The sequence below is a fragment of the Lissotriton helveticus genome, chromosome 9, assembly GCF_964261635.1.
Source record: "Lissotriton helveticus chromosome 9, aLisHel1.1, whole genome shotgun sequence".
Taxonomy (NCBI): Eukaryota; Metazoa; Chordata; class Amphibia; order Caudata; family Salamandridae; genus Lissotriton; species Lissotriton helveticus.
In genome coordinates this window covers 327,237,146-327,261,574 of record NC_136070.1, presented here as the reverse complement: position 1 = coordinate 327,261,574, position 24,429 = coordinate 327,237,146, and the positions used below count along the sequence as shown (strand labels likewise).

At 47.0% G+C, this 24,429-nt stretch overlaps 1 protein-coding gene across 2 annotated transcripts in view; it reads left to right on the top strand.

Annotated features, from left to right (window-relative positions):
• PTPN21 (protein tyrosine phosphatase non-receptor type 21) overlaps window positions 1-24,429 on the top strand; it is a 339,336-nt gene that overhangs the window by 220,737 nt on the left and 94,170 nt on the right. For both annotated transcript variants that reach the window (XM_078660017.1, XM_078660016.1), the window contains one exon: window positions 5,281-6,764. In XM_078660017.1, the coding sequence (XP_078516143.1) occupies window positions 5,281-6,764 (1,484 nt within the window). The remainder of the gene's footprint in view (window positions 1-5,280; window positions 6,765-24,429) is intronic.

Below are 24,429 nucleotides of genomic sequence, written 5' to 3'. Positions count from 1 at the left end.
CAAACATTGCCTCACCCTTGAACACAGTGACACATCTCTTGACACCTCCTCCTGCCCCTGTATGCAGTTTTGTTAGTGCACAGGTGTAGTGTTTGCTGCATCCGCCACACAAGCTCACATTTATTTATTTGCTTTTTTTGATATCTGCTGGTACCTCATATGAGCAAGAAACTCCCAGGGTTGAAACGTTGTTGCAGCACAATATTACATAAAAAATAGACATCCAAGGCCACATTAGGTAGTGTTTATCAATGTGTCATGAATGCTGGAAATACAAAGCATGTCTGAGTGTGACCTCAAAAGCTCATAGCATGAGGGAAGTATCATTAATTCCAAATGGGAGTATGCCCCAGTGAGAGCTGATTAAAGAGAAAAGGGCTGTTGTCCAGCTTAGCAGACCTACTTTGGTTAAACAGAACCCCTGGTGCTGCCATTAGAGAATCATGTATGTATCTATATATGATTGTTTTTGTATAGTGCAAACCTAGCCAATTGGCAGTGGAGTACTGTACAGGTTAAAAGGCATTGATACAGTCAACAAGTGTGTGGAGAGGTAGCTCTTTTTTGTACTGTAGTGTTCTTTAAAGAGTTGCATGTTCAACTCCTTTCTTAATTGGAACTGGGTTGGGTCAGTCCTGATGGAGATGGGGATGTTGTGCTAGTTCGTAGGAGCGTAGATAGAAAAATCTTATGGGCTTGTTTCTTAGGTTTCGCCTGGGCCGGAGCACTAGCTCCGCCCAGTAGAAATCTTATGTTCCTACAGTGTGGGGCTTATCCCGCCTCTGTCTCCCATTGGCTAGCTTCATAAATGGAGGCTAGCCATTGGGAGACAGAGGCTGTCAATCACGCTTTCCCCGTGAAAACGCGATTCGGGAGCGTTTCTCGGGCTTTTTTTAAGTCCCGCCCCTTTGTCCTGGGCCGCGCTGTCATTGGCTGCCGGCCCGGGACACCCCCGTGACGTCATTCCCCGGGCCGCGCTGTGATTGGCTGGCCGGCCCGGGACCTGACTTGTTTTAAATGTTTCCGATGCGTGGTTTCTTGTTTACTTTACAAGCCCTGGAATCGCATGCTGTCGTTTCTCTGCCTCCCGTTTACATAAACGACCACTAGATGGCAGTAAACAGCGACAAAATGGACAGAAAGCAAAAGCAACACGGGGACGTGATGGAAAAGTCAAGTGAGGTGAATTTCATCTTTTAGCACTTCAAAAGCTGTTACTCGAAACGTGTTAACGGTGCAGACTGTAGAAACAACATCCGCGTGTCTGTCGAACGAGGCCTCACCGGAAATGTTCTTTGTAAACATCCAGCAACTGATTTATGTATTTCTGCGCGTGCTTTGTTGAAGGCTGACTTCTGCTGTGCACCGCTGACGGTGGGCGTGGTCATCACGGGTAACTCTGGCCCCTTCTTCCACAGAGGATGGATGAGCCTGGTCTGCCGGGAACTCAAAATGCAGCAATTTCGAATAGTGCGGAACTGGGCCCAAGGGAGTTCTTTATATGAGCACTAGTTAAATTACAGGAGATCTGGCTATTTATTCTTTTACATCTTTTGTAAACATGGACTAAATCGATAAAGAGTTAAAAAGCAAAGAGGAGTGCACTTGACCTCGCACGTTGTTTATTTATTCTTTTAGACACAAGGAGAGTATGTGATTCGTCCACAATCACAGGATGTAAGAGGCGAAGCTGAGACTCGAACCAGGTATCTCAATTCCAAAGTGGGTAGTTCTGGCAGAAGTATCCAGTGCTAAAATTGGGCCGGCACCTTTTCATTTACTCCGATTGAGTACCCAAACTTTTCCTCGTTCAAGGAGAGCACCTGTGCTCTCATGGCTTCAACGCGGGTGGCGCTGCGCTCATCGGGACTCTCTTGCAGCACCTTCTTTACGAAGGGTTTCAAACTGGAAGGAAGCCGGGGCTGAGCCGATGCATGCACGCATGAACAGCTGTTCCCGTGTTTCTTTTAACCGCACATCTTTCCCAGTCGGGTTAAAAGGTTCTAAAATCTGTTGGGCGGGGGCTGAGGCGCATTGTTCAGCGAAGTTCCCCTTCTTAGCATGCCCGTTCTTTACCTGAAAATCACCAACCATCGGCAATTTAAATCAATTTAAATCAAATCTATTTGCTTGAAAGGGAATGCCTGCCCCACAGGAATTAAGTGGCAAGGGAAGACCAACTCAAGCATCAGAGTTCACTATATTATGCAGCAAGAAAAGGAAAATTATGCGGCGTCATGAGGCATATTCTGAAGCAGTTTTAATTCACCTTTTAGAAATATCAGTTTAGCACCCACATACTGCAATCGGCAATTATAAAGTGGTTTGCTTCTCTGCGACGAAAGTCCTGCCACTGCACTGAAATAAGTGTGGTAGCGTTTTAGTTGTTTTTGACCCATTCGAGCTAAAAGCATTTTTTTTAAATCTGCAAATTATGCAATAGATGATGGATTATGTGGGAAATGCAGCGAATACATAATGTGGAAAATGCCACTACCACAGAGGTACATAATTCCAGTGCTCCTGCTCTTATGTGAGGTACACTTACATCACTTTTTCTTGTGACAAACTGCTAATGCCCTTGACGGAGATGGGGCTCTCCATCAGCCACCTTCATTCTTGTATCTTGAAGGTTCTCGACGCACTACTGGGGATGTTAGGGCTACGGGGTTGATCCACAGGGGGAGGTAAAAATAATCTCGTTTACTGATAAAACTGATGTAGAGATGTCAGAAGTGGTCGCGGACTATGTGGCCTACCCTTTGCCAAGCTGTTTGTAGATTTGCATTTGGTATTTCCACAGCACGTTGAAGATCTGCTGCCCCAGGAGATGCCTTCGACCATTGATTGTATTCAAGCGAGGCCTGGTCTGGCCTGTCATACATGTCAGTTTTCATTCTTAGCTAAGTAGATTGTATAAATGGAAGCTCAGTGTCACAGCCTGGTGGAAGGCCTGCTGCACCATGACATGTATGTATTGTATTGTAATTGTATTTATATAGTTCTTACCACCCGAGACGAGGTGTCAAAGTGCTTTTTCGGCGAGTAGCACACTACTCCGGAACCCATAAAGAATCAGTGGTGAATTAGTATAGTGAATTATGAAAGTAATTTGAATGGTGGATGTGTTAGTGAGTTATTTGAATTGAGAAGGATAGTGAGGGATAGAAGAGGGGAGAGGTTTGCATGCTACCCCTGATGGGGGTGTTGAAGGGCTTTTTGGGTGAGTAGCACACTACCCTGGAACCTATGAAGGATTAGTGGTGAATTAGTATAGTGAAATATGAAAGTAATTTGAGTGGTGGATATGTTAGTCTGTTATTCGGGTTGAAAATGACAGTGGAGATATAGATGAGGGAAGGATTTAGAAATAGTTTTTTGTTTTTGTTTTGGAGAGCTCATAATAGTAGGAGGGGGCTTAGGATGAGTAAAAGGGAGGTGGAGGGGAAGAGAAGAGGGAAGAGTTTAGAAAGGTGGTGACAGACTGCCTCAAAGCGAAGCCTGGACCTGTTTGTACATATGCATTCCTGTTAGTCAGCACAGTCCTATAAGTAACTACAGCATGTACTTTTTAGCCTACAAAAGTAGCCTTGCTGGAGACTTCATTTCTTTATTGCTTTTTTACGTCTCCTGTTTTAAATGTAGTGTTGTTAAAAAAAATAGTCACTTTTTGTACTGGATTTTTATTTGATGGGACAATTTCTTTGCTCTACCTGGTTCTCTTATAATGAGGTTGGTTATGAGCTTTCATCTCCATCTGTGCAAGCAGGGTACAAAAAACACAACAAATGCTGATATAAAGTCAAGGTGATCATAAAATGGTGTGAATGGCAACTCAGAAACTCCCCTTGTACAAGGGGTGTAACCTCCTGCAAGGAAAGGGGTGTTTGCTGGGTGAAAAGGATGGTGCAGAGTATGTGGAAGAGCGACTACGTGTAAGAGAGCCCCAGCAGGATGTGGTGTTGCTGGTCAATTGGAAAGCAAAGAAGAGGAACCATGCCATCAAGAATCCTACTGCGAAACTTGTATTCAGCAATCTGTGGGAAGAATATTGTAATGCACTCAAATGTACTCGTGAATGACCTGCTGAACATAGGTGAGGTCTTTAGATCTGATGTCACTTCCTGTGAGGTCATGGGTTGGAATGCCACTTCCTGTGATACCACATGCAATGTCATGCGCAGTGATGTTACCTCCTGTCATCTCACATGCAGTGATGTCACTTCCTGTGAGTCACACACATTCTGCCTAACTTGGTGAGTCCCCCCACTTCTGTTTTTTAGGACTTGAACACTTACGAACTGCCTTTTTTCTGCCTAACTCTGCTTTATCTTCTAACCACACTTTCTCACTTGCCGGTACTCCACTTTATGTTTAAGGCCATGTCCCTTTGTTGTGTGATACAAGAGTTACAGCTGAGAGGCTCTAACACATCATTAAAAGGCATTGATCACTACCAGAGGGCATGCTGAGCCCAAACAGGGGTGCATTACCCACCATGTATGGTATTACATATGTGTTGTTGTTAAAGGCAACAGCTGTTCCGTTATATATATTCATATATGTTATATCTGCATCATCTATGTGCCCCAAGTCAAGTACACAACATTGCTGCATTGATTCTTAGTTTCCACTGTCCGAAGAGGTAGACTGACATAATTGGGGTTAATCTTTGCTTGTTTTTTTTTTTTTATATGCAAGGTCTAACCACAGTATTCCAGATTTATTTTAAATAACCACACATTTAAAAGCACCTTTCTATTTTTTCCAGTTTTTGTATCTGCACAAAGACATGTATTGCTTTCCACCATATTGCAAAGGCACTATATGTATACAAATTACTTACTCATTAACGATGTTTGTGACGTCCCAAGTGTCACTCTATTTTTTAAAAGAAAATATAATCTTTATATCAGTATTTTTTTGTTTTTATTTTATAATGAACCCATGTGCTGTTCACTGGCAGTTACTTAAACAGTTTGCGAGAGATTAAGCTATTGACAATGTAAATGACAATGCCATTTATTTATCTGTTTTCAAAACCAACACATAAATAAAAATTTTGTCTTTTACAATGCCAATAGCTCTAACTTTTCCAAAGGCGAAACCGTTGCATTGTAAATGCTTGTTTCTTTTTTGCACTTACTCTTATTGAATAACTGTTGCATTACAGCATGACTTTCCTTCTGCTCGTTTCTAAATAGTAATCGCTTAAAAGTACTGCTTGCTGTTTTGTTCGTCTGACTATATTCTAACTGTTTTGCTCCTTTGATTTTTCAGACAATCTTTATGTGAACAATCAAAATGGATACTACTATCACTCTCAGACGAGTCTGGACAGAGCACCTCATGACTACAATGGGAGAATCCGCAACGGCAGTGTCTACAGTGCTCACAGCACCAACTCTTTAAATAACCCACAGCAATATATCCAACCCTCCCCCATGTCATCTAATCCCAGCATAACCGGAAGCGATGTTATGAGGCCGGACTATGTTCCGACACATCGACATAGTGCTCTGATACCACCATCTTATCGGCCCACTCCGGATTATGAGACTGTGATGAGGCAACTGAACCGTGGCATAATGCACACAGAACGACAGAGCCACTCAATGAGGAATTTGAACATTGGCAGTTCGTATGCCTACAGCAGGCCTGATGCACTGGTGTACAGCCAGCCTGAAATCCGGGAGCATGCACCGTTTACTACAACGCAGGCCAATCACTATCCATTCAACCTGAATTATAGTTTTCACAGCCAGACTCCATATCCCCATCCTGCAGAAAGGCGTCCGGTGGTTGGAGCAGTTAGTGTTCCTGAGCTGACCAATGTTCAACATCAAGCTCAGGATTACCCAGCTCAGAACATCATGAAGACCCAGGTGTATCGCCCTCCTCCCCCATATCCATATCCTTACCCAAGACCAGCCAACAGCACGCCTGATCTTTCTCGACATCTTTACATTAGCAGCAGCAACCCAGATCTCATTACCAGGCGAGTTCATCATTCTGTGCAGACGTTTCAGGAAGACAGCTTGCCAGTGGCACACTCACTACAGGAAGTGAGCGAACCCCTCACTTCTGCCAGACAGCTGCAGCTCCAGAAAAGAAACAGCATAGAAATAGCTGGCTTAGTGCACAACTTTGAAGGTATACGGATAAAAGAGAGGACTATGTCAGCCTCTGCAGCTGATGTGGGACTACCATGGGTGAAGACTGCCAGCTCACAGCCCAATGTATTTGTAGAAAGGACAAAGGAGGAAGCACACAAGGCTCACAGCAATGCACAGTATGCTCACAAGAAATCTCTCTCAGATGCCACCATGCTGATACACAGCAGCGAGGATGATGAAGACCTTGAAGAGGAAAGCCAAGTGCAGCCACCACAAATATCTCTTACCAATGACCAAGCAAAGATTCCTGCAATCAAAGGGAGCTATCCCGATGAACCTGCACCACCTTATCCTTTCAGCTCTGCAATGGCTTTGACAGGTGACTCCTTGCAAGTCTTTGAACAGATGCCTGCAACTCTAGACCTCGAAACGGAGGCCAGACCATTGGTTGACAGTAGTCAAGCTTACTTAGTGGCAGGTACCTATTTTCAAAGAAGAGGAGAGGGCACGATGGCTCCATCTGTATCAGAATCAGACCTAACAATGTCTGGGAGGTACAGAGTCAAGAAAGATGCCACCAAGAAGAGACCTGTCTCTGACGTACTTTCAGGGAATAAAATGATCGTCGAAGGGCTCCCACCTCTCGGAGTAAGTAAAAGTGATCCTAGTGCATGGTTATTGTTAAAGACACTCTTGATGCTTTTATTCTTGTTTTAAACTTTTGTTTAATCCCTTTAAATATTTATACTATAGTCAAGTATTCATTCAACAATGAAAAACAGGTTAAAGGTTGTGTTAATTCACGCCACAATATCCAGACTCACAGATATTCAGTAGTATGTTTAAGTAACAGTTGACACTTCTCATACTTAACCTTTGTTTCCACAGCGAGTCGATCTGATACCCATTGGTCACACAGTAATGCTGCCTCCCTCTTTTAAGCTTTCCTAGGGTGTTGCGTTGTCTGGTCCCTCCTTATTCAAATGCTCTTGTTCTTACGAATAGGTTTGCTAGTTCCAGTTTCTAACCCCATAGATGTAAAGCAGTAAGCCAGGTGCTAAAATAAACCTAACAGTACTGTGCACAATATACTCTGCTACTAGTCGGTCATTAAGTAGCACATTCTCTGTGTATGGTGTCTAGTACCTGCATTACCTCATTACACAAATGTGCTACATGAAGGACGACTAAATTATAAACACACATAAACACACATTATTAAACCTGTCACACCTACGTCCACCTTCAGGAACAGGAAGCACAGCCAGGCTCCTCTGACCAATCACAATGCTGCAATGCAGTGTTGTGATTGATCTAAGCGCTGTGACATGGCGCTCAGCCAGGGGTTGGAGGGGTGGGCATGTTCTACACGCAGTCTGTAATGCAGTCTACATGGAGAACAGGGAAAGTGCGCATGACTGTTTTGGGTGGCCTAGGAGGACCGACAAAACAGTCATTGCGCACTCAGGAGTGGGCAAACCGCTCCGCCCGTGCTCCGAGAGCAGACCAGCCCCGCCCACCCGCAAAGCAGCAAGAAGCATAAAATGATAATAACTTAAAGGTATTATCATTTTATGTTTTGTACTTTGCACTGCTTAAAAGCAGTGGGGTGACGCTCCTCCGCCATAGCGGAGGAGCCACCACTGCTCTGCATGCCACCAAAAACTGCAAAATTCACGTGAATGCAGACACAGGATGCGCAGGTTTCATCTGCAGCTGCTGCTTTCAGAGTGTCTTGCTACGAAGAGAATCTAGGTCCAGCTCCTGCACGTCCCCCACAGAGCCGAAGTCTGTTTCACACCTCACAGAGTTTCCGGGAGAAGCCCCCGCACAGTTGGAAGAGTTCTTTGAGGCCATGCTTCTGATATTTGGGTTGGCCGACCCCTCGGGAGCGCCTCAGGGCCCAATAGGTTTGTCTAGTGCCCTGACTGGGTTCCCTCAGGCGGGTTCACTTTTGATGCCAGTCGGGCCCTTTGTTATTAGTTCCTGGATCTGGATTGGCTCCGGACGCAAGGTCACAACCTGCATTGGAGTCTGTTCCAGTGGCATCATTCCCAGCACTTCCCACGCTCCTTGGCGGCCACGAGCACATGATCATACCGATCTCTGATATGGAGCTAGACTGTCGGTATCTGACATATACTCCGGCGCTGACCGGACCAAAACCCTCCTCTATGGAGACAACACCTCCCTTTGTTGAGAGGTGCTGTAGTGAGTACAATTAGGGGGATATGAGGATCCTTATAGAGGAACCCTTGGCCAAGGATAACTGGTATGAGGAACTAACTTATGCCAAAGGTCAGACACCTCCCGGACACTAGCCTAGTCTCTCCACCTTGTGTGGCTATGGTAGAAGGAGCTTCATGATGATGATGATGATGATGATGATGATGATGATGATGATGATATGGAGCTTATTAAGCACTGTTGCGGGTTAAATTATAATCCCGGTCCAACGCCTCGAGTGATAGATCACTCGAGGCGTTAGACCCGACGTGCCGTTTTCACGAAATCACAGCAGATGGCGGGCGGTCTTGCTTCACTCTCGGACCGGGATTATAATTTAGCCCGCAACATACCTCGCCGTTCTTATTAGACGGCTAAGGACGTTTGAAATCCATCTATGCGTTTAAAGAGGATAATAATCAGAACAGACTGAGGATAAAAAAAATGTATAGTCACAAACTCCCGATCTTATCAAGTAAATACGGGAGCTTCAAACTTGGCAAAGATAACCTTGTTATAGTATCGTGGAAAGAGCTTTGAAGTGTTGAGGTCCCTGTGCGACCGTTCCTGAGATATATGATTTGTATGTGGGATTCAAAATTTTAATCCTGAAGAAGGTGTTGGCTCCTTAAAATATATGCCCACCGAAACGCGTTGATGCAATATCTTGAGTTACAATACGTTAGGTCTGTGAAACAACTACTCCAATCACGATAGTATTACATGGTTTGGAGCCTGATTGTGTTTTGGACTAGTGTATCTGTCTCAATTTAGAATTGGAATCATTTTCCTTATTGTGTTTCCAACTTTGTATGGATTATTGTATAATTTTTAATATTGTCTATTGTGTCTTTTAATATATGTTGAAATAAACTGTACACTTTTTATGCATTATTTTTGCACTTTACTCTTTTCTCCTTTGTGTATTGTATGAGGTGTGTATAAGCGTTGATGCGAATGTAAAGTCTACCCACAGGGGAATTTTTGCTTTGAAAAATTAGTCCATAACTTATGACAAACGGATGCTCTAAATGATTAAGCGGGGCTATGCTCTCCCATTCACAGAAACCATTCTCCCCGTGCCACAATCCTCTGAGCGGCTGACGTAGGGCCACCTCTCCCTGCTGCGTCAGGAAGTGCAGGCTCTTGGCCAAAGAAGCCATTGAGAGAGTGCCAACATCAGAGGTAGGTTGTGGTTGTTATTTCCGGTACTTTCGGGTGCTGAAGAAGGACGAAGGCCGTGCCTTATATTAGACCTGCCCTCTTACAACTACTTCCTGAAAAAGGAGAAATTCAAAATGCTCACATTGGCTCAGATGCTGTCTGCCCTAGAGAAAGGATGGTAGTATTGGACTTGTAGGACACATTTCTTTATACCCGGCTTGTTAGCCCACAGACATTACCTGTGGCTCATGGTGGGCTCCGAGCACTTTCAGTTTGCTGTCTCCCCTTTGGCCTCACCAGTGCCCCCGGGGGGTTCACTAAAATCATGGCAGTGGTTGTATTCCATCTGCAGAGGTCAGGGGTTCCAGTCTTCAACTTACCTCAACGACTGACTGTTGAAGGCAGGCTCGACCCAGGTGATCATCATCCACCTGCAGACTATGGCGGAACGCCTGTATTTGTTGGTGTTCACTATCAACATGCAAAAGTCACACCTGATTCCCTTCCAGATGCTCCCTTTCATTGGAAGCATTCTAGACACAGACCAATTTCTCACCTATCCTATGGAGCGGCACGTCCCTGATATTCAGGCTATGATTTCAATGTTTCAGTGCTATCCTTGATTTCGGTGAGACTGACTCTAAGGCGGCTGGGTCTCATGCCCTCCTGGGGAACCATGCTCGCTGGCATATGCGAGCTCTGCAGTGGGACCTGAAGTCCCAATGGGCACAGCTTAAGAGGAACCTCTCCAACCTTGTCCAGATATCATCAGGAACTGCAAAAGACCTGCAGTGGTGGCAGACCCTTCTCCCTTCTCCCTTCTTCGCCCAGTTCTCAGAGTAGAGACAGATGCGTCGCTCCTGTTTTCGGACGGCAATCTGCGAGAAGAGGACTCTTGTCTCCAGCGGAGTCTCGTTTCCATATCGGACACCACTGCCATGTGGTATTGCAGCATGCAGGGCGGGATGGGCTCTTGCACCGTGTGCAAAGAAGCCTAGCACCTTTGGAATGGGTGGCACTTCAGGACATTTTCCAGGTCGTGCAGGAACTGGTATGATCTCCAAAAGCCAGGGCAGACGAACTTGCGAATGACGAATTGCGTCTTCACCCGGAGGTGGCGATAGGTCTCTTCTGTGATAGGGGAAAACCTTGGTTAGATCTATTTGCCAGTGGATTCAAGCTAGCCTGGCTGAAGAGGGGTGTTACCCCGGAACCAGTCCCAGGGTGCTTGTTTCCAGTTCAGGGAAGACCTGGCTTGGCAGTTCAGGCTGGACTGTTCCCGCGAGGCTACGGGTCAAGACTGATTTGCATATAGCTGGTTCTAAACGGAGGTGGCGAAGTGAGCTAAAGAACGATGATGGATTCAACCAAGATCTGTGACTGGAGGTGAGTGTCTGAAAAGTTTCAGCTCTCTGTCCATCATCTCCTTGTATTTGATTAGATCTATTTGCCACCACGAGAACGCGCAATGTCAGCACTTATGCATGTTAGAGTTTCCAATACAGCTCTAGCTCTGAGAAGCATTTAATCTCTTGTGGAGCTCAGGCCCTCTCTACGCCTTTCCACAGATACCACTCCTAACCAGAGTTGGCCTATATATGGCAAATTCATTTACCAGGAAACTTGGCATATCTGTGGCTGTCAGCAGATTTGCCTGGTAGAGAAACACCTGTTTTTCCTCCGGTAGGCAATCTATTTTGATGGAAGTGCCAAACTGTTCGGTTTCAGACTTGGAATGTTTTAAAATAAGTTCTCTTGGTCTACAGCCTCAAAGGAAGAAATTTCAGGGGTTTTGGAAGTTTTGTGGATTTGGGAGAGGTCTTGGATTAGGTTAATGTCAGACTGTCCCTCCCCAGCAGCAAAATGGGAAACCCCATTCTGTGACAGTTTATGGGCCTTGGAAAGGGTAGAGGCCATATAAACCCTCAGCCACTGCAGGGAAACCACTCTCTTCAGGAGAGATATTTGAGACTAGTCGGAGGCTGGGTATCCCATTTTCCAGAGTCCTGGAGGACCATAACCCTGACCAGTGGTCCTACCGAGAGTGGAAAAGAGATATGCCCTACCATTCCAGCTGCCCCCTACCTGTTCAGACGTTTTGCAGGAACACCTTCTCCTACTGCAGCAAGAGGTGGCAGCCCTGCTTCAGAAAGGATCTGTGGAGTTGGTGCCAGAGGAGGAGCTTGATCAAGGTTATTAATCTTGTTAGTTCCTTGTTCCAATAAGGATGGCAGTCTCCTTCCGTTCTGAACCTCAGAGTCTTCAACTTCTTGCTGTGCAAGAAGTTCAAGATACTGTCACTTGTTCAGGTGCTTATGGTACTCAAAGTTGGAGACTGGATATGGTCACTCGACTTGCAGGATGTGTAATTTCATTTACCAATCCTGAAGTCCCGCAGTAAGTATCTGAGTTTTGGTGTGGGCACAAATCACTGTCAATTTGTGGTTCTTCCCTTCGGCTGACTTCAGCTACACAAGTCTTCACAGAAGTGATGGAAGTGGTAGGCGCAAAATTTAGGAGGTTGATGATTACAGGTTTTGCAGTGTGAATCTTTCTGGATTCACTATGCTGTGCATTATTCCGAGGTCTAGTGGTTGGGTCTGGAATCGTAGTCTTTTCTTTCTTTTTTTTTTTTTGTAGCCCAGGTGGGCATCGAGGTCCCACCTTCTGGTGTACTTCCTGTGATGTCGGCACGCTTCCTGCGGAAGCTCCCATCTTTGGGCGCCATCTTCAGATTCTTTTTTCCGCCGTTGGGTCTGGATCGTCGCCGAAGGGCTCCAGAGTTTTTGGAGGAAAGAAGAGGAAAAAGACTAATTTTACACGGAGAAGATTGGAGAAGATACCGAGGAACAAGATCACCAAGTCGGGATGACGAAGAAGGAGGAGAACTTCGAGATCTTCGACGCCCAACGGAGAATGCGCACACAGGGTGCCCCCTGAGCGCAGGAATGGACAAAACACCTTTTAAATTCTGCCGTAACTGCCACCACAAATACGCGCAGAAGGACCAGCACCCGGTCTGCAACCTCTGCCTACCGGTCGACCACGAGAGCAATGACTGCAACGCCTGCTCCGCCTTCACCCCGAAGACACTCTGGGTTAGAGAGAGACAAAGAAGAGCCAACTACACCATGCAAGGAAAAGGCCAACCTCTGTCGCTTCGGGACCTGGGCCTCTCCAGCGACGAAGAGGACAACATCGCTGAGGGACCAGATGACTACACAGTCGTAGAGACCGAGAAGAAAACATCTAAGGAGGTAGGAGAGGCGTCTACCCCTAAACCCCCGACAGTCTCTCGAAAGCCTGAGTCAGACTCTCGAAAAACAGAGTCTAAGTCCTCGAAGGGAGCACTGGCGCCGAAAATCTCGACGGCCGCAGCTGCATCCAAGGACAATCAGCCCAGCAGATCCTTCGAAAAGGACTCCCGGCCCGCGAAGACCGGCGAAAAGTCAAGGTCGTCGAAGCATGTCCCCCGAAAAGGACCGCTCGACTTCGAAGGAGAAGGAGCCGAAGGTTGCTTCGATGTCGGCGACTACGTCGAAGAGATCGGCCAAAACGCTCGACGCTGAACATGCCGCCGAGATGGAGAGAAAAAAGAGAAGCCTCGAGGCCGAAATGGAGAACATCCTGCAAAGGAAGAGAGAGTTTGACGAGAAAAAAAAAGGTTCACGATGACGTCGAAACCGCCGAAGACGATCGTCGAAATAGAAGAGGAAGAGGGGTTTGACGCCGAAGAACCGCTGAAAACTACCAGCCCCAGGAACACCTAGAGGAAGAGGGCCTATACTATGAGGAAGAAGGCGACGATGACCAGCGAACGACTTTCGGCTCGGCATCTTCGATGACGCAGGACCTGGAGTGGCAGGACCTCGACGCCGAAAACCCGGAAGAGCCCGTGGGGACGTATCCTTCGAGGCCTTCGCCACCAGATGACATTGGGACCTATAACATAGTCATCAGGAACGCGGCAGCGGCTTATGGTGTAAAACTGGAGGAGGAAAAACCAAAGGCAGACTTCCTCTTAGAGACCCTGCTCCCCACTCAAACAAGGAGTCCATTCCTCCCCATGCTTCAGAGTGTCAAGGACCAAGGGAGGAAGGCGTTCAAGGACCCAGCGACCTGCAGGTCTGTCACGCCTAGGACGGAGAAGAAATACAACCACTCCTCCAAGGACCCTTCCTACATCCAGGGATCCGTCACCGCGGACTCCACTATTGCGGCAACAGCCAGGAAAAGGGCACACGTCCCAACAACATCGGGCCCACCACCAGACATGGAAAGTAGGAGGATGGACCTAACTGGGAGGAAAGTAGAGAGAATGCAGCAGTAGACTGGCGCATGGCGAACTCCAATGCCCTGCTAAACCGACACCAGTACCAGCATTGGGACGAGGTCGGAGAGCTGCTCAAGCACCTCCCCGAGTAATACCAACCAAGAGCATCACACATGGTGGAGGAAGGAACAAATATAGCAAATGCTTGCCTGAAAACAGCCTTGGATGGGGCTGACACAGCAGGAGGGCTTATGATGATAGGAATCACAGAAAGAAGGCTTGCCTGGCTCAGGATCTCAGGCAGAACAACATTCTGACCACCCCTTTCAATGGAGAAACATTGTTCGGGGCACTGGTGGATGAAAAGCTCACCCAGCTCAAGAAGGAAAGTGAAACCACAAGGTCCATGGGGGCCTTACACTTCAGAGGGATGAGAAGAGGTACCCCGACACGGAGACCAAACGGAAGGGAGGGTAACCAGCCAGGAACGTCACACCAGACATTCCAGCAGGCCCACCAGGGCGACAATCGGGCACAGCAGGGACAACAAAAACAAACCTGGCAGTACCAGCCTCTGGGCCAGTCCTTTCGAGGGAGGGCGAATGGACGAGGGCAGACAAGAAGAGGGGGCCAACAACCCACCTCAAAGTGACTCTGTCACGCAAAGCGTGCCCACCCACACAACCCCTCCGAGTGTGGAGCACAACAAGATCAACAAGAGAGGGTTACACGGACCAAACATCAACGACCATGTAACACCAGTAGGAGGCAGACTAAAACACTTCTTCCAGGAATGGAAGAAGATAACTACAGACAAATGGATACTCAACATCATACAGTTTGGATACTGCATAGAACTGGAAAAGAAACTACCAAACAGAAAACCAAAAAGGAAGGCGCATTCAGGAAAAGAACTAGCGCTACTCCTAGAGGAAGCACAAGAACTCCTCCAAAAGGAGGCCATCGAACCAGTTCCATTCAGAGAAAGGAACAAGGGAGTATACTCAAACTATTTCCTAGTACCAAAAGTGGAGGAAACGCTAAGACCCATCCTGGATCTAAGGTTCCTAAACAAATACATAAAGACACAAAAATTCAAAATGACATCCCTACAAGAAGTCATTCCTCAGATAAGGGACGGAGACTTCATGTCCACCATAGACTTCAAAGATGCCTACCTGCACATTCCCATGAACAGGCAGCACAAACATCTACTAAGATTTACCATCAAAAAAGAACACTACCAGTTCACAGCCCTAGCCTTCGGACTAAAATCCGTACCAAGGTTCTTCACCAAATGTCTCGCGGCCGTGGCAGCGTACCTGCGGAGGGAAGGGATTCATGTATACCCTTACCTCGACGACTGGCTAATGAAAGCAAGCTTCCTAGGACCGGTCCTAGGAAGCTTGTTTCCGGTCCAGGGAAGGCATGGCTTGGCAGTTCGGGCTGGACTGTTCCCATGAGGCACAGGGTCAGACTGATTTGCATGTGGCCATGTGTGAACTGGGGTGGCAGAGTGGGCTAAAGAACGGTGATGGATTAAACCCAGATCTCTTGACTGGGTGTGAGTGTTTGATTGATTCAGATGCTCCGTCCATCACCACCCCCTTTTGTACTGCTTTGTTCGCCATAAGTTGGCAGGGTATGCTCAGACGCGAGTCCCTTGCACACTTTGCCACTGGATTCAAGCAAGCCTGGCTGAAGATGGCTGTAATGCCAGAAACCGGTACTAGGAAGCTTGTTTCCGGTCCTGGGAAGGCATTGCGTGGCAGTTCAGGCTGGACTGTTCCCATGAGGCACAGGGTCAGACTGATTTGCATATGGTCATGTCTGAACTGGGGTGGCAGAGTGGGCTAATGAACGGTGATGGATTAAACCCAGATCTCTTGACTGGGTGTGAGTGTTTGATTGATTCAGATGCTCCGTCTATCACCACCCCTTTTTGTACCAAATCTCACCTGGAGCCTTCTCATATCCTGTTTATAGGGCTATACTTAATAACCTCTTCGGCCAAACCTTTCCACTACCCAGAGGATGCGGGACGTACATGAGTTGTTTCTGCTCTTCTATGTGTGTTCAGATGTGGTATATTAACAAACTGGAGGTAGTAGAGTTCCAGTCTCTCTGTCAAGACCTTCCTAGGCTTTGGTCTTGGGCATACAGCACAGAACATGCTTGTGGTGATTAATCTCACAGGCTCGTTGAACACCATAGCTGATGACCTGAGTCAGCATCATCTTGCTGTTAATGAGTGGCTTCTCAACACAGAGGTTACAAAGAGAATCTTCGGCCAGTGGGGTATGCCCTGTGTGGATATTTTTGCCACTCGTTCCATTTCACATTGCCTAAAGATCTGTACCTTCCAGCATCCGGTGCAGGAGGCTTAGGACATGTGTTTCAGTTGAAGTGGAACTTTCCTCTTCACTACATGTTACCTCCCATACCGTTCATTTCTCGAGTTCTGAGGAAAATCTGCCAAGACCTGCCTCAAGTCATCTTACTGGCTCTGGCTTGGCTGAGAAGGGTGTGATATGTATCTCTCCATGTGCCCCCTTGATCAGTCCTCCCCTCAGGATGCATCTTCTCTCCCAGTCAAATGGGCAGGTCCTCCACCTGAATTTCCTCCACCTTTATGGGAGCGCTGTTCGAGCCACTTCATTGTTGATCCTTAAGGCCATTAGCCATGCAGTCATTTTTTCTAGTTCACATTACTTCGGCCATGCGTGTCAGTGCAAGCACTGAGCATCAAGCAAACCTTCACCACTTTGTATCCTGACAAGTTGGTCTTCAGAACCAGAGCTGCTTCCTCGCAAAAGTGGTGACCCTTTTCCCATCTGGTTCAATCGTTCACTATTTCATCCTTCTTTTCTCTCAATTTGTACTTCAAAGGAGCAAACTAGGCTGCCCAAGCAGAATCTGAAAAGGGCAGTGAACTTTTATATTGACTGCATGAAGGCCTTCTTTTTGAATGACCAGCTCTTCATAGGCTATGTAGGTAGCAGAAAAGGAAAACCGGTGCAGAAAAGGATTTCGGCTAGGGGGATTATTTTGTGCATTAAAATCAGCTATGTCATGGCCCAAAAAGAACCATAGGAAAGCATGAGAGCAAAGTCCTAAACATCTGCCTTGGCTAGGGGAGTGCATGGGTGACATCTGCAAAGCATACACTGGAAAGGGGTTTTTAGGAAATTCAGATCTCTAGGGCGCACTGCCTCAGTTTTTACGTTACAGTGTGTGATGTCAAAGGTTTGTGTGTAGTGCGTGAAGAGCAGGCGGAAAAACACCCTTAACCGTCTAAAAAAGTCAAAGGACTAAACATATATATACAGCTATGCTCTCGCAACTACAATAAGGTATCACATAAACAGTACAATGACTGATGAGTATCAATGAAACAGAAGCAGATTCTTTAGTGTGTTCTTAGTCACAGCAAGAAGATGGTTTATTCTCTCCAGACTTGAGGAATGTCATACAAAGCCGACACGTGTTTCGTCGTGTACAGTTGAGTCAACACGACTCTTCAGGGCTTAGGGCTCAGCTCAATAATATTGATTGAGATTAAGTCTGGACTTATGTTCGTGTGCTGTTTAGATAGATAGGAGAGAGACACTGGTTACTCCGTTTGTGACTAATTAGGAAGAGTGTGTTTCAAAAGAGTCACGTAAGAAGCACTTTTGTCTGAGTATTCTGCCTTATTGGTTAGGATAAAATCTTCAAGTTTAGACACTCTGAATACTGGTGTGTATCAGGTGGTAGCCGGGAGGGGATCCATCTGTGGAAAGGCTCGCAAGAAACGGGTGCGTTTCCTATGTGGCGGTGCGCCGTGATAAGGTATCCCTCCTCCTATGGTTCCCGGTCGTCGTCTCTCGGGTACGAACCTGAAGATTTTATCCTAACCAATAAGGCAGAATACTCAGACAAAAGTGCTTCTTACGTGACTCTTTTGAAACACACTCTTCCTAATTAGTCACAAACGGAGTAACCAGTGTCTCTCTCCTATCTATCTAAACAGCACACGAACATAAGTCCAGACTTAATCTCAATCAATATTATTGAGCTGAGCCCTAAGCCCTGAAGAGTCGTGTTGACTCAACTGTACACGACGAAACACGTGTCGGCTTTGTATGACATTCCTCAAGTCTGGAGAGAATAAACCATCTTCTTGCTGTGACTAAGAACACACTAAAGAATCTGCTTCTGTTTCATTGATACTCATCAGTCATTGTACTGTTTATGTGATACCTTATTGTAGTTGCGAGAGCATAGCTGTATAGACATCTGCAAAGCAGCCACTTGATCAAACCTTAACACATTTACCATGTACTATTGTTTGGATTGAGAGGTGAGAAATGAAGGGCAGTTTGCCTGCTCTGTACTACAGGACTTCTGGCATAACCATCCATCAAGGCCCTCCATTCTGTAGATAGGTATTGCTTGGGAATGTATTCAAGAGGTGAGTAATCTGCAGGTAGAAGTATCCATCAGAAGAAAAAGTTACTTATGTTTGGTAACTATATGTTTGAGGCATGTGTAGCTGTGGATACACATGTTGTGCATACTCCTGCCATCTAGTGTTGGGCCCATATGTGTGCAAGTTGTTTTTCTTGATAAAGTCTTCAAGTCACGAGGTACTGTGACTCTTTCTCTTGCTGGTAATGCTTATGGTCATTGACTACATTGTTAGATTGTTTTCTTTCCGCCGTCTGGTTCGGACTTGTGCTCCCATAGCAGTGCTCTGTTCGGTCTTCATGGGTTCCTTCGCCCCATCTGTCTGGTTTCTCAATCGCGTTCCACTTTTCTCTTTGTCTTTGGCCGACAACTCTACCTAAGACCAGGCGACTTTCAGGTTGAATTCGGCCCCATGTGGACCTTCGCCCTTCGGGCCTCCTCTTGTCTTGCAACCACGTCCCCCATCCACGATGATGGAGCGGATGCCATTCCACTGCTGCCACGTGAAATATCCTCAGACAGATCTCCATCAAGTGTATATTTTGTGACTGTCTCCTGAGCACAACGAGGTTGCCTGTGACGCTTACTGCTCCTTCTTCTCCAGGAAGACGCTCCATGACTGTCAACTGCTCAGTGTCTCGAAGTTGTGTAGAAGCGGGGATGACACCACAAACCTCTTCAGTCCCAACAACATTGAGGGGGAAGAGCACCCATAGCTGTTGGCTGCAGACAAGGAAGCTTTCTTCCCCGCCGATGGCTGCAATTTGGAGATTGAGGATCTTCCTCCAGCGCAGGTAGTACTCCCTCCCCCTTGACACCGCTTGCAAGCTGAGCAGCCCCTCTCCAAGGGTTGGTCAGACGATCTGGAGCACCAGAGACAGGCTTTTGGGCCACCACTGCCTTCGGGCTATGGTCAGCACCAAACACCACCTTTGGATGTAGCATCCAGTTCTGTCTTGGTGCCAAAGAAACCACTGTCTTGGTGCCAAAGAAACCACTGAGGCCAACTTTGGTGCTGCCCGCACCCACCTCAGAGCCTACCTGACCGTTGGAGCCATTACCTTCGGTACCGAAATCTGCACCTAAGCTGAGAGCCTCGGCGCCGACCAGCAAGCCCGGCCTCTGCTCGGGTGCCGTTGAGCTGATCCTCCATAATCTCCAAGAGGAGATCAACACACTACAGAGGCACTCAGCGATACATCCCCACATGGGCTAGATTTTCGCCCGCCCTCCAGGGCCTGATTTCAGCCTTCAAAACATCAGCTGTCCTTCAAGGAAGTCTTGGACATGCCACCTCCACTCACCTAAGCAGTGCACAAAAGTGGACAAGGCTACTAGCCCTTTGCCTGTCACTCGCCCAACACCAACTCACCCTGTTTTACAGCACTCCCCTTCCCCACCACTCTTCCAAACTACCCACTTCCCTATACACTTCATGGGTCACGTCGCTCAGACATTGGTGGGGGCGGGCCAGGGGAGGGCATTCCTTCGACATTCCTCCGCAAAGCAATCCCTGGGACTCCTAGGATGCTAACCTACCGATGGACACAAATCCCAACCTGTATCCTGCCTGACCCTCCCTCCTGACGACTCCACGACCTACCATTAACTATTTGGTAGGGCTGCTTTCTTCCACAAGGTGTATCTCCACACTGAGCCTTTGGAGGAAAACTCTATTTTGAGACTCTGTCATACACCCACCACTCCACCCAGTACCTCCCCAAGCTTTGGGGCATGTTGCGTCACACCCCTGACATCTGTCAGGACCCCATCCACACCTGCATTATCACACCCAGGATAGACAAGAAGTAGAAAACTACCCCTACTGACCCCCTTTACATTTGTAGCCAGCTCCTTGATTGTCACTACCTTCTGTAAAGGGGCCAACTCACAGACTATTGCTGATGCCAGATAAAGAAAGCTAACACATAGACGCTGTGGGTAAGAGGGTAGCTGTGCAAGTGGCCAACTAGTGTTGGATTGGCAATTCTATTGGGCTGCTCTCCCAATATGACAGTGCTCATTCGGACAAGATGGAGGAGCTCTTGCAGCATCTCCCAGAGAAGCACAGAAAAAGGCTATTGAGATTGTCTCTGAGGGAAAGCGGATCTCCAACATCACCATCCGCTGTGTATTAGGTGCCACGGACACTGCTGGCAGGGTGTTTAACTCTAGTATTCTTCTGCACAGGCATGCTTTGCCAACATCTGTTTGGGCTTCTGGTTGACCAGATGCTGGAAAAAAATAAAAAAAGATACATTGATGGCGAAAGCAATGGGTACCCTTCCGAAACCTGCTCCTTTTGATGCACTCTCTGCCATGAAGGCTCAAAGACCACCTCCCTTGAGGCCTCCATGTCTTGCCCGCATCCACAGCCCCAACAGTCCTCTCCCAGGGGCAACCTTAGAGGGTCCTACAGAGGAAACCACTCAAAAGGCACAAGTAAAGGTGGCTTCCCTATGGAGCTATCACCACCTGTAAACCCCAGGCTTATACCACCCCCCCCCATTCCCGCCCCTGAACACACCACTCCTGCCGGGAGTGTGGGGGGCTTCTCCCACCATTCCACTTGGCAAACACAAACTCTCCCCAGAATACCACTCAAGCGGAGGGCGATTGGAACAATCTAGTGTTAATCGGCCGCTGAAATTGGCGTGCCCTGCAGTGGTGGAACATCAACAACCTGTTGTAGAGGTGGCTTTTCCTTGACCCAGTTCCACATGGAACCATAGTAAGGTTCCTTACAGGATGCAATGCGTGCCTACTGGACCTGACTAGGTTCACACTGAGCGTGGACAGTGACCAGGGTCACATCATCAACTACCTTAAACTGCTAGCTGTTCACTGTCTGTTGAAGGTTTTCCTTCGTCACTTGACTGGCAAGGTTGTCCTCATCAGTAAAGACAACATGACAGCCATGTATTATCTTCAACACCAAGGTGGCACCTGATCTCTCCAGCTTTCGCACCTGGCCCAGAGCATTTGGCGCTGGGCTTGCTGCCGCAAGATCCATCTGCTAGCGGTGTACCTTCAGAAAGTGGACAACAACTTACCAACTACCCTGGCAGGATGCTGCAACAACTCCACGAGTGGGAAATCCACCCTTAAGTCCTCCGCCAGTACTTCCGCCATTGGGGATTTCCCGAGATAGGATTCTTCGCCTGGACAGAAAAAAGCAAATCCCCAAGCTTCGCCTCCAGGTTCCCACACCCACATTCCAGTAGCAAAGCATAATGGATGAGTTGGGCAGGGATTTTTGCCTACGCTTTTCTTCTTCTCCCACTACTTCCATATGAGATTCGGAGGCTTCAGCAAACGTCTCTCAGACTCATCCTGGTGGCTCCCACATTGGCTCACCACCCCTGCTTCACCACTCTGCTCAAACCCTAAGTGGTTCTGCACGAGAGGCTCCCTAACAGGCTGGACCTATTCACGCATAACCATGGACAAATCATGCACCCATACCCTAGGTCTCTCAATCCTGCGATGTGGCTCCTAAAGTCCTAGAATTTGGGTACCTTCATTTTCTACCTTAATGTATGAGTATTCTCAAGGAAGCATGCACTGCTACTACCTGTGCTTGTTATCCTGCCAAATGGAAGAGGTTTGTGTACTTCTGTCGCTCAAAACACACTGATTGTTTAGCAACCAAAGTGCAGGATATTGTCTGTTATCTACTTCACATGCAGACTCCTGGTTTGGTTTTCACTTCCATACGGCAACACCTAGCTGCTGTAACCGCCTATCTTCAGAACAGATAACCTATCTTCCTCTTCAGAATTTAATCTTTTATGGGGGGGCCTGAAGAGAATCTTTCCGTCTCAGGTCCCACCAGCCTGACAGGGAACCGCAACATGGTACTGCCAAGTCTTACTTGCCCTCCGTTCAAACCCCTCCACTCCTGCCCCCTCCAGTTTCCCTCTTGAAAGGAGGCATATCTGGTTGCCATCACTTCACTCTGGCGTGTCACTGATCTTCATGCACTGACCTTGGAAGAACCTTTCTTGTAGAAACGCAGTGATAGGGTTGTCCTCTGTACCATCCCCAAATACCTCCCTAAGGTGGTATCGCAGTTCCTCCTTATTCAATTCATTGAACTTCCTCTCCCTTTCCCTCAACCTGACTCAGTTGCAGAACGGGCTCCTAATACTTTGGATGTTAAGCGAGCCATCATGTACTACATTGATAGATCTAAACCATTTAGAAAGACACAACAGCTATTTGTTGCTTTATCCAAATCACACAAAGGGAAGGCCCTATCCAGATCAGGCATTGTGAGATGGATCGTAAAGTGCTTCCAGACATGCTATGCTAAATTTAAGAGGACCTTGCCGATTCCTCCTAGAGCCCTCTCTGCTTGAGAGAAACGGACCTCTGTGGCCTCTCAGGAAAATGCCAATAGCTGACATCTATAATGCAGCTTTCCGGTCCACACCACATGCTTTTACAAAACATTACTTTATGGATGTACTAGCCTGCCACGGTTGGCTAGGCAGTACTCCGAACACTTTTTAAATGTACTGTAGCTCCCACAGCTACCCACCACTTTTGGGAGGACTGCTTTACAGTCTGTGCACAACATGTGTATCTACAGCCACACATGCCTAGAATGTAAAAATGTTAACTTAGCCAGTAAGCATCTGTTTATGGCATGTAGTGCTAATGATTCACATGCACCCACCCTCCTCTGTAGACACCTGTGACCTATCTCACTTTCCTCTTTTTGCATGGAAATCTCTCTGTACATCGGTTTGCTTCACATTACATACTCGTCCGCCATGTGAGAAAACAATCTAACAATGGAGTTGATGACCATGACCAGTACCAGCAAGAGAAGGAGTCACAGTACCTTATGACTCAAAAGATTTTTTAAAGAAAGAAAAACAACTTGCACACATCTGGGTCTAACAGTACAAGACAAGAGTATGTGCGCCATGTGAATCTACAGCACTACATGCCACGAACAGATGCTTACTGGGTAAGTAACATTTTCCTTTTGGTGCATTCTCTTTCTAGCTGCAGATTCCTCACTGATCCCTCCCTACGCATTGTTTGATGGTTATGGGCTCAAATAATAAGCTTAAAATTTTCTGTTGTTGCACTACATATCTTATCTGATGTCATTCTCATTCTGCTGCTGTGTGTAGGGGTGCTTTTTCCTTATCAGACTTATACCTAGAGCAAGAGAGAAAAAGACATGAAAGGCAGTAAGGAGGAGGAAGAGAGTGATGGATAACCATTGACAAAAGAAAAAGGCAGGAATGAAAAAGAACCTGCAGGGGTGAGATAAAAAGGCAAGGAGTGTCTGGTGTGGATAAAAGACACCTAAGGTGTGATGAGGACTACGCACCCCTGGTATCCAGCACCCAACCTTCGATTAAACTGGCCACCAGCTTCTGAACAAAACTTTGGACCCCTGCTCTTATGTGTTTACAAATTAAGCACATGACTGACAGTCATGAGACATTTCACCTGTCAGTTTAACCACAGCATGTTATAAGAGATGACCAGTAGACCCCTAGATATTAAACTACCAAACAGTCTATGGAACTGGGCACACGTGGCTCCTCTATCCCCTCAAACTGACAGTGCATAATTTCCCAGCCCCTCATCTTCCTCTTTCACCCATGCTTTGTGATTTTGAGGAGTGTAACTCCCCTAACTTTTTCCTTAAGATATACTGTTAATAAATCTTGCTGGCCTGTTTCATGACCATTTAAAAATGAGTAAACATTAAACTATCCACCCACTCCAGAGCCCCTGCAGCTCACATAATTGCTATGTACCTATCAGACATGGTTTCTGTGCCCTCTCTGGCACTGTCCGCTTTGAGGGAGTTTGAGTCCTCTCTTGCCTAGTCGCACCGGGGAGGGGAGGGGGATACCTCCTGCCATAGCATGCTGTATGGCTGCCTTCTGTTCCTGCATATGGTCTCCATTGATGGCTTGATCCACTCCTTCTTTCCCATCACTTTATTCCAGCCACATCCACCTTGTGATATTTTGAGTCCATGCTTGAGCACACTCCTCATGCAGTACCATGTTTCATCCACAAAGCCTCATATATATTTTTCCTTCTGCCAAGGGCTTAACTTGTGCATCTGCTTCATCCACTCGAGTACGGTCCTGAATGGGTGCCATCATCTATGTAAGCTATATTGTTGGCCCACCTTAAACCAGTGACAGGGGAAATGATCTACAT